The sequence below is a fragment of the Hemibagrus wyckioides genome, linkage group LG23 (genome assembly GCF_019097595.1).
Source record: "Hemibagrus wyckioides isolate EC202008001 linkage group LG23, SWU_Hwy_1.0, whole genome shotgun sequence".
Taxonomy (NCBI): Eukaryota; Metazoa; Chordata; class Actinopteri; order Siluriformes; family Bagridae; genus Hemibagrus; species Hemibagrus wyckioides.
The window spans coordinates 12,839,350-12,849,366 of NC_080732.1; the positions used below are offsets into that span (position 1 = coordinate 12,839,350).

A 10,017-nucleotide genomic window follows, 5' to 3' on the forward strand; every position below is an offset into this window, starting at 1 on the left:
ACACTGTTATTAGTATGCAGGGGTCAAACTAATTACAAACATCATCAGCTTATTATATTCTAAAAGTCATGACCTGGAGAGGTTCCAAGTGTAGGACAGGATTATTTATGACTAATTAGGGTTACAAAATGATAAGCATATCTGAAATTGCTATATCATTATATATATAATTAACTTAATGTGGCATCTCAATCTTACTTTCCAAGGTAACGATTATCTAGCTGGTAAAATATTCCACAAAACAGATCCTTTAATACTGCTGCACTGTTACTGCTACTGGACTGCACTGGGAACTAGATGAATGAGTTTACATTTGGAAACAACTCAAATCTCTACGCTCGTTGGTTCGGAGGTTGCTATGGTCACTCTCCTGACCACCTTCGGCATGTACTTTGTTTAAATTTATGGGATAGCAACCCTCCTTAACTCTCACCCATATACGTAGCAACCCTCCCATGACACACTCATATATACGTCGAAAGGGTTTTTCAACATGGAAACTAAGTGTGATTTTTGATTTGTTTGCATGTCACGACTCAGTGGTGTTCTTATTTCTTTAACAGGAAGTGGATTTTTTTTTTGCTCCACATTTAGCTAGCAATGCAGCCAAACCTCATCTCTCTCTTTCTCTTTCTCTCTCTCTCTCTCTCTCTGTGTTTTATTCTCTATGTCTCTCACTCTGTGTGTGTGTGTGTGTGTGTGTGTGAGTGAGCAGGTGCAGGGAGGGAGGCCAGTGGGTGGTGCCGTCACAGCCTCAGTAGGGGGCTTCTGACTCACCCGGGCCTACGTCACGCATGCGTTCGCATAACCGAACTCGCACGGCGTGGCATGTACAAACTGTACACGGGAGCACACATGCACCTTTAGACTCTTACACAGACGTTGTGTTTCTTAACACACAGTCATGCTCATTCACAATGTCTCACACAGCCTTGTAACTGTTGCGCATGACGTAAACGTAAAGAATGCGGTTTCAGGAACCTGTTGTTTCCTTTCAGCAGTGTTTGTCACTGCAGTAAGAGATATGGGGATATAAACAGATTAGCAGCAGAAGTAATATAAGTTGGATCGGACTCTGTTTGTCCAGAACGGTTCACAGATGCTCGATCAGCTTGAGATCTGGGGAACTTAAAGGCCAGTTTGGTTACATTGAACTTATTGTCCAACCGTCCCAATTTGCCTCGTCAGAGTCACTCAGATCCTTGCTGCCTAATAGATCACACCCCTCGACTTGTGCCATGAGACAATCATCTCATTCACTTCACCTGTCTCTGATTTTAATGCTCTGGCTGATGATTTCGTATTAAACGAATTCGAAACTACAATCGTTGCGCTCTACAGTTCGATTGAACAAACATCTACGTTACTGTTGTGAAACCATTAGCCTTACTATTTAATAGCACACGGTCTCCTTGTATATAGTTGTTCTTGGATCCACGAAAGTAGAAAATGATCCGCTTTAAATTATTTCAAATGGGCAAATAAGACAGTTAGACCATTTAGACCATTTACACCAGCCGGCACTGGCTTTCACCAACAAGGTTTTGTTTGATGCACACAGTCAGGATGAAGCTTTAGCACCAGCTATAGCTGGTTCCCCAGCAAACATCATCTTTTGGAGCAAAAACATAAATCCGGAGTTGGGAAAGAAGTACATTCTATTCTAATACTGTGATTGCTAGCAATTTCCCTTTAATTTGCAGCTCTGTTGGTAACCATGTGCTTCTGTGTTGTTTTTCTGAAAACACCACCCACATGTTTATACTGGTAAAGCTCTACAAAGTCATCCTAAAAAAAACACGAGTAGTCTCGTTTCTGAAATCGTACATTATGTATGGAATAAAACAGCATTTTATTCCATACATAACGTATTAACCCATCATGGATTGTTTTCCTACAGTATAACACCATATATCTTCTACAGTACAGAAGATGTTTAATTTAATAATTAATAACACTTAACACTATCTCTAACCATTTATAGCTTAGTGTTGTTGGATATCTGTTCCTGTTATCACTCACATTATAGACTGAAGACTTTACCCATGGCTTAAAGCTTACTGCTACAAAGCACTAAAACTGGAGACTCCTTCCATAAATGTTTTACAGTCATCTTCTTACAGAAATTTTTAACTAAATCAGTTATTAATTAGACATTTTTTGTTTAATAAGTTATAGATTTTGTAGCATGTGCAGCGTAGAAATAGAACTGAATGAGTTGTTCCTATAGATTTGATTGTGGTACACTATATTGCCAAAAGTTTTGGGACATCTGCCTTTACATGAACATGAATGTAATATGGAGTTGGCCCGCCCTTTGCAGCTGTAACAGCTTCAACTCTTCTGGGAAGGCTTTCCACAAGGTTTAGGAGTGTGTTTATGAGGAAATTTTCACCATTCCTCTAGAAGCGCATTTGTGAGGTCAGGCGCTTGATGTTGGATGAGAAGGTCTGGATCACAGTCTCCACTCTAATTCATCCCAAAGGTGTTCTATCATGTTGACTCTGTGAAGTTCCTTCACACCAAACTCACTTCTCCATGTCTTTATGGACGTTGCTTTGTGCACTGGTGTCCAGTCATGTTGGAACAGGAAGGGGTCATCCCCAAACTGTTCCCACAAAATCGGGAGCATGAAATTGTCCAAAATGTCTTGGTATGCTGAAGCATTAAGAGTTCCTTTCACTGGAACTAAGGGGTCAAGCCCAAACCCCTGAAAAACAACACCTGAATTCAATGTTTTGGAGGGGTGTCCCAAAACTTTTGGCAATATAGTGTATGTGTTAATATTTGACTCATTTGAATTACAGACAAAAACACTAAATTTACCAAAAAAAATGTGCGTCGTTCAAAGAAGACTGAAGTTTGAAGATGACAAAAAAATCAATGATTATTGAACCAAACTTACACATTTAGACTTCTAATATAAAGGCAGTGTTTTTCAATCTTTTTGTCCATATAACTATAAAAGCAGATGCAGCTAGATTAGTACAAAAACGCTAGTTTTCTTTAAACACGTCTTCCTTTTGGCAACTTGCACCCCTTCTCCTGTTCTTCTCTTCTCTCCCGCTGCGTCCCAGTGCATTTGCATTCCATAATTGTGTGCTAATGAAGAACAGTTCACAAGCAGAAGCCAGCACTCCGCAGGAAAATGAGAGGAGGTTTTTCCTCCCTAAATTGCAGGGTTGCTCGTGAAGAGGTAGCGAAGTAGAGCGGCGAGAGGAGGACGGGAAAGGAGAGGAATACGAGCGAGATCGTACGGGTCATTCGGTTTAAATCTGGTTGGTCATTTCAGATGAAACCACGCTGTGCGAAAAAACTCGCTGCATGAGTCTTATCCCACATCCGAAAAGAGTGAGGGAGAAAAGATGAGGGGGTTGGAGGAGGAGAAAGAAATCTCAGGAATGTTTTAAAAGCTTTAATTGCGAGAGCTCGAACGTAATTAAGTCCCGTTCCGATCTTTGATGTACTCTTCCCTATGCTGGCTTTCATTTGTGCCCATGGTAACAGTTCTCGTGCGTTACAGACTTAAACCCGCTCCAGCCAGGCCTGCTCAGAGGAGATGAGACAGAGCACGTGTGTGTACGCTTATACGTCTAGGTGCTCGTATGTAATCAGTCGGATGCAGAATAACGGAAAACGATATCTCTCTCTCTCTCTCTCTCTCTCTTTTTTTCCTTTGAGAGAAAAAGGTGGTGATTAATTAAAAGATGAAAGTGGAGTCGACTGAAGTTCAGCCATCAAACATCACCTTGAAGGTGGAATAAATAATAACAGTTTGTGATGAGTCCCTACCACCACCACCACCACCACCCCCCCTTTCTCTCTGAGCTTCATCAATGCTAACAGAGCATCAGAAAAAGTTTTTGTAATCATCATCCAGCTTAGAAAGTCATCGCAGGACAAGAGAACTGGAAGCTAAGCAAGCTAAATGATACACTCATGAGGACACACACACACACACACATGCTCACACACGTCATTTAAATAGATTCACAGTGGCATGAAAATTGTAGCTTGTTGTAGTTTGTTTGCCTACATTCTAAACCACATACCCCCACCCTAAACACTCAAAAGAGTGCACCAGTATAGAAAGTGATATATTAGTAAGTTGCACATTATTCAGTCTTAACATGAAATCTATGTGGTTGAAGTTAGTAACTGTTCACGGACGGAGACGTGAGTGTAAAATTGTTCGCGATTCTAAATCATCCATGTATCTTTAGTCAAGTCCAGTCAAGAAGCTTTTTATTGTCATTTCAAGTATGTATAGCTGACGCAGTACACAGTGAAATGAGACAAGGTTTCTCCAGGACCCTGTCGCTACATTAGAGCGACGTAAAACAACACAGGGCTAAAGACTTAAAGTAAGTTATCCTAGCCACATGAAGTGCATCGTGTGCAAACAGTGCAAGACAAACAGACCATACAAAATACTACAGGACAGATACACAAAATAGCGGTGTATTGTGCGAAAATAATATACAGCACATTGTGCAAAAAATATGAAGACTGTAAATAAGAAGGTTCTTGGGAACATACACTTCCGCTCAAATGTTTGGGATCAGCTGCATATTTCAGCTACGGAGGAAGACTCCCATGAAGCCAATCCATCTTGTGGGAGATGCTCCAGGAAGCATGGGGTGAAACCTCATCAGATTATCTTGAAAAATTGACCACTAGAATGCCCAGGCTGTAAATGCTGCAAAAGGTGATTTTGTTTTGCTCAGACCCCAACCTCCAAGGCTGGGATATACGAAGAAAGAATTGCACTGTGCTGTAATGTATTGGTGACAAATAAAGGCTATTTCTAATGTTACATAGCCCTGACACTGGAGACTCCTTCCACAGATAACAGAAATCTTCATAATATTACCATCAGTGAACAAGCATTTATGGTCATTCACGTTTTCTTTTTGAATTATTATTATGTCTTAATTATCTCTTTGTGTGGACATTTCAGTGTTATAATCAATGTAATATCTAAAGAAAAGTCAGATTTTTATTGGCTCTTGTTTCTCAGGTTTTATTCAACGCCTTTAAATCTCTATTTACTTTCTCCATCCCTTTCTGTAACACACAAATAGATATCTTTTTTTTCCCCACCCTGCCTGTTTATGCCCCTCTCTTTCTCTCTGTATCTTCATTTCTTTACCGAAAAGTTTGTTCTCTGTCTGCGAGGCTGAATAAATAACACTTCACGATTGTGCTAACTCCTGTTTCTCTCTCTCTCTCTCTCTCTCTCTCTCTCTCTCCTGCAGGTCGTTGTTGGCAGAGGAAAAGTTTGTATTCTGCACGGGCCTGGTGCTCCACAGGCTGCAGTGTCTGCGAGGTTTTGGAGAATGGCTCGACTCAATCAGAGACTTCAGCTCTCATCTTCAGAGTCTCAGCCTGGACTTACCCGCCTTCTCTTGCCTGTCGGCCCTGGTGCTGCTCACAGGTAACACACACCACAAGCAGAACACACACCACAAGCAGAACACACACTGTGAGGATGACCATTTTCCTCTCCAAATCCCTCGCTCCCCCATTCGCACATTCACACCTCTTTGTGTCTCCGGCGCTGATTATCTCAGGTGTGGGACAGGTGATGGCCGAGACTGGGTTTACCTACACGGGAGGACTAATCCCCTTTTAATCAGAGCCAAAGGGAGAGAGCGGGAGAGAGACAGAGAGAGAGAATGAAAAAGGGTTTTGTGTATTTTCTATAAGGACAGCTGGGGATTATTGATTATTGGGTGGCAAAGTTCACATAACCAGGTGTGTGTGTGGTGTGTGTGTGTGTGTGTGTGTTGTGAGAGCCAGCAGGTGTTTCAGGTATTATGCACATGCATGACTAAGACAGACGCTACACAGTAGGGCAACACAAGGCTTCATTTGAAGAGGGATGCTCTCCTCTGTTTTAAAATTCATCCACTTTTTCCTGTGTGTTTTATTCCATGCATGTGATTCTAAGTTATAACACATGAACCGTCTTCCATGACTGAATTAATATTAATAATTGTCGTGTCACAGTAATTAGGCTGTTTCAGAAGCTCCGTAACTGCCTGAGTGACCAGTTCATATTTATCGATTTATTTATTTGGTAACGACAGCATTTCTGATGATACCTTTTCACACGTCATTACCGTATAATCATTTTTAAAATAGTAATGGCAAGATAAATAGTTAGTAGTATATTAATAATGAATAGTTTAATAGTAGTATAAATAATAGTTTTAATAAAAAATATGGAAAGCAATAGACCTGTCTTTCCATGAAACCGTTTACCTGGAATCATCAGACTTCAGCAGAAAATGTGTGTGTGTGTGTGTGTGTGGGTATGTGTTGGCCTCCATGGAGCAGCACTTAGCTCTGTAGAGGGAGGAATCGAGCACTACTCAGTGGAGCCCCTCTCTCCTCTATTCCTCTCTCTCTCTCTCTCTCTCTCTCTCTCTCTCCACTCCTCTACTCAAACTATCGACCCTCTAAAAGTGTCTGCGGTGAAAGAGTACCATCGATCAGCCCCTAGAGAGCAAGAGAAAGAGGGAGAGAAAGTAGAATGAGGGACAATGCAGCTGCTGAACACCCACAGCACAGGAATAAATGAAAGCAACACACACACACACACACACACAGAGAGAGTATCTATGTTTACATGCAGTTTAATAAACCCTTAACAATCTGCCTGATAGCTCAATTACAATAAAAACACTTTTAAAACTCAGATAATCTATATCCTACTTAAGTAAAGCGAGTGAGGGCAATTCAAATGAAATTCCTAGCCAACAAATCAATGTGCCAAATATTATTATTATTAATAATAATAATGATAATAATAATACTAAAGAATCATAATATTTGCATACAATTTGCACATTGTTTAGCTCAGCATTCTCCTGTTGAGAAAATCAATTAATCAATCAATTTATCAATCAATTAACTGATCAAGTAACTCAGGTTTTACAAATTTTTAAAGGTTTAGGTCTGATATAGGTTGAGATCCGAGAACGACATCTAACGCTATCGATCATTTTGCAGGTGACTAAACATGCTGCAAATACGGAAAAACTCAGAAAAACAGTTTAAAGTGACGTATCTCTTTGTGTTCCTTGTTGCTATGGCAACAACACTGACACTAAAACGTTCATTTGCGTCACACGGAGCATATGCATGTATATAGGTGGGTTTTTTTTAAAAATAATAATAATAAAGCTTTTAGGGTGAATATAAAGAGTTTGCGAATCTGCAATTGATGAAACATCCAGCGTGGAGTGAGAAGTGTGTGAAGTGGGCAGGCTCGAGGCTTGTTATTGACACACCAGCACTAAAGTGATAAAGCAGAAGCTTCACACTAACTCAGTGCGACAGCAGCTAGGAGCAAGTGTGACATTTGTTCCTTTTGTAACCCAGACCACACACACACACACACACACACACACACATAACAAATCTTCTCTGTAAGGACAATGCACAAGTTTTCCTTTTCGTACAGTTCCTTTCTGTTAATCAAACAAAGCAGCGGAAAAAGTGATGATATGCGTATTATGCAGGTATATGATGTGTGTTTAGGGCATTGGGGGTCGGGGGGTGTTGGGGTTTTGTGGGTGGAGAGTCAGTTGGGGCGAATGATTGGTCATGCATCAGTCTTGCATTAGTAAGCTGTTGGTGGTGTCGCTTTTGGTAACTACATTAGTATTGAGCCCTAATCAAATTTGGCTGTTGAGCAGCAGCGCATCATCTTACTAATTGTCCTGATTTTTGTTCTGTGTTTATGGTAATAATCACGTGTGTCCGCCCTTATGTCCCACGTGTGTGTATGCACATAGTATAAACGTGTCTTTGTCTTGCATAGAGTTCGAAGCTGAAAATGCAATTACAGTCGCAAGAATCAACTCGATTAACGATATTTATCAGAATTAAATAAATGAATACACACCTTGTGACGGTGTTTTGCAGGTGTCTAGAGGATAAATAATAGCAGTAGGGAAGGCAGGCAAGAAAACATTCACTGAAGAATGTGCAACGTTTAGTCAGTAAATTTGGCCTAGTTTCACAGGAAGAGGCAGTTCGAACTGACATGGCAGTCCACCAACCACAGACCTTTTCCCACAGCCTGTCAGTGGCATGCAAGATTATCTCATTTACTTTACTGCTTAGGTAACTTTAAAAAATAAGCTTTGTCAACACAAAGAGGGTTTTGTATTCAGAGGATTAATCCAGTTACTCTCAAAAGCTTATTGTTTTTGTAGTGTTAGGGCATGTATATACACAGAAGTTTAAAGAGCAAGAGAAATAAGATCATGACCTTTAATAACCTTTAACCATAAAGAGTCTGAAGATTAGGGCAGAAAGGTGTTTAAGCTTAAACATAGCAAAGGGTTTCGATGTAACGAAATAAAACACTGAAAGCATCGTAACACCAAAGCTCAGTGGTGCCTCAGTAAAATGTACCTCTTCATTTAGCAGCTCTCACATCGGTAAGAGAATATAAACACTCGAGGGTTTAAGTACGTTGTCTTGGATTCAAACTCATAACTCATGAGTCTTTAAACTTAATACATGGTTTTATATTAAATTTTATGTTATTATTTTTAATAGACTTCTATTTACGGAGAAATATAAACTGTTGGATAAATTGTTTTTAACTTTTAGTTGACATTGAAACAGTTCCAGCACATGGATGGATGGATGGATGGATGGATGGATAGATAGATAGATAGATAGATAGATAGATAGATAGATAGATAGATAGATAGATAGATAGATAGATAGATAGATAGATAGATAGATAGATAGATAGATAGATAGATGGATAGAAAATGGGCTCAGCCTTATGTATGTGAGATTGAGGACATTTGGGGAGCGCTCCAAATAGATTTGCTGCTCCTCTGAGCCCCTTGAGGTGACTAGGTCCTCCTGGATGCCTCCCCGGGGTGGGGTGTGGGCCCCGGGGCAGACCAAGAGCTAGATGGAAAGATTATATCTCTCGTCTGGACAGAGAGCAACTGAGAATCCCTGCAGAAGAAGAGCTGGGGAAAGTAGTTAAGAAGAGGAAGACCTAGATAAGTGGAAGAAAATGGATGGATGAATGGATGGATGGAAAGAAAAAATGAACTTTGACCACACACACTCATTCTTTATCTGTCTGTTTCTTCTCAGAACAATGTCCCGGCCTCAAGGAGCCCAAGAAGGTGGAGGAGCTACAGTCCAAGCTCGTCTGCTGCCTTCGAGACCACTTGAGCTCCGGCGGGGCCACGAGTGTGGCCGCAGCAGGCAAAGCCCCGCCCCCATTGGCTGCTGTTCTGGGCTTAAGGGCCGAGCTTAGGTCACAGCGCACTCAAGGCCTACAAAGGATCTTCTACTTAAAGTTGGAGGACCTGGTCCAACCTCCACCACTCATCGACAGGTTCCTGGACACACTGCCCTACTAAAACAGACACGCCCCCAAAAGCTCGCCTGGGCACGCCCACAGACTGGGGACAAACCACAGAGGACAGAGCCTGAAAAGAGACTCAATGAACTCGATTTTACTCAAGAGGCTCCAGATGTACACTCTTTCCACCTCAGCTCTGTGTCTGATAATGTGTGTGTGTGTGTGTGTGTGTGTGTGTGTGTAAGAAAGGGAGCAGAGCTGTGCTTTGGACTGCGGTTCAGTGTGTGTGTGTGTGTGTGTGTAAAAGAGAGAAATAAATTGAAAGATGGAAGGTTGGAAGGTTTCTATTCAGTCAAAAGGCAGTCAGGATGCTCCACATCCACTTCCACACAGTTACACATGAGACACAAAGGACATAAAGAAATGCGTGTGTGTGTGTGAGAGAGAGAGAGTGTATATGTGTCTCTGTGGAAAGCTTGAGGCGAAACGAATCAACAGACGTCCAGACAAAGTGCATTAAATTCTAACCACCGAATCACACTCCCAAAACTGCATACAAGTGCAATTTACTAAGTGCTATTTAAAAAAAAAAAAAAAAAAAACAAGGATTAGACGGCAGAGTAGGAAAGACAAGACAGGAGAGCGTGTGTTCCATTTCTATTTCA

At 41.1% G+C, this 10,017-nt stretch overlaps 1 protein-coding gene across 5 annotated transcripts in view; it reads left to right on the forward strand.

Moving 5' to 3' along the window:
• nr4a3 (nuclear receptor subfamily 4, group A, member 3) overlaps positions 1–9,586 on the forward strand; it is a 27,944-nt gene extending 18,358 nt beyond the window's left edge. For all 5 annotated transcript variants that reach the window (XM_058376599.1, XM_058376598.1, XM_058376596.1 and 2 more), the window contains 2 exons: positions 5,259–5,437; positions 9,139–9,586. In XM_058376599.1, the coding sequence (XP_058232582.1) occupies positions 5,259–5,437; positions 9,139–9,410 (451 nt within the window). In that variant the 3' untranslated portion in view covers positions 9,411–9,586. The remainder of the gene's footprint in view (positions 1–5,258; positions 5,438–9,138) is intronic.
• Positions 9,587–10,017: the final 431 nt, after the last annotated feature.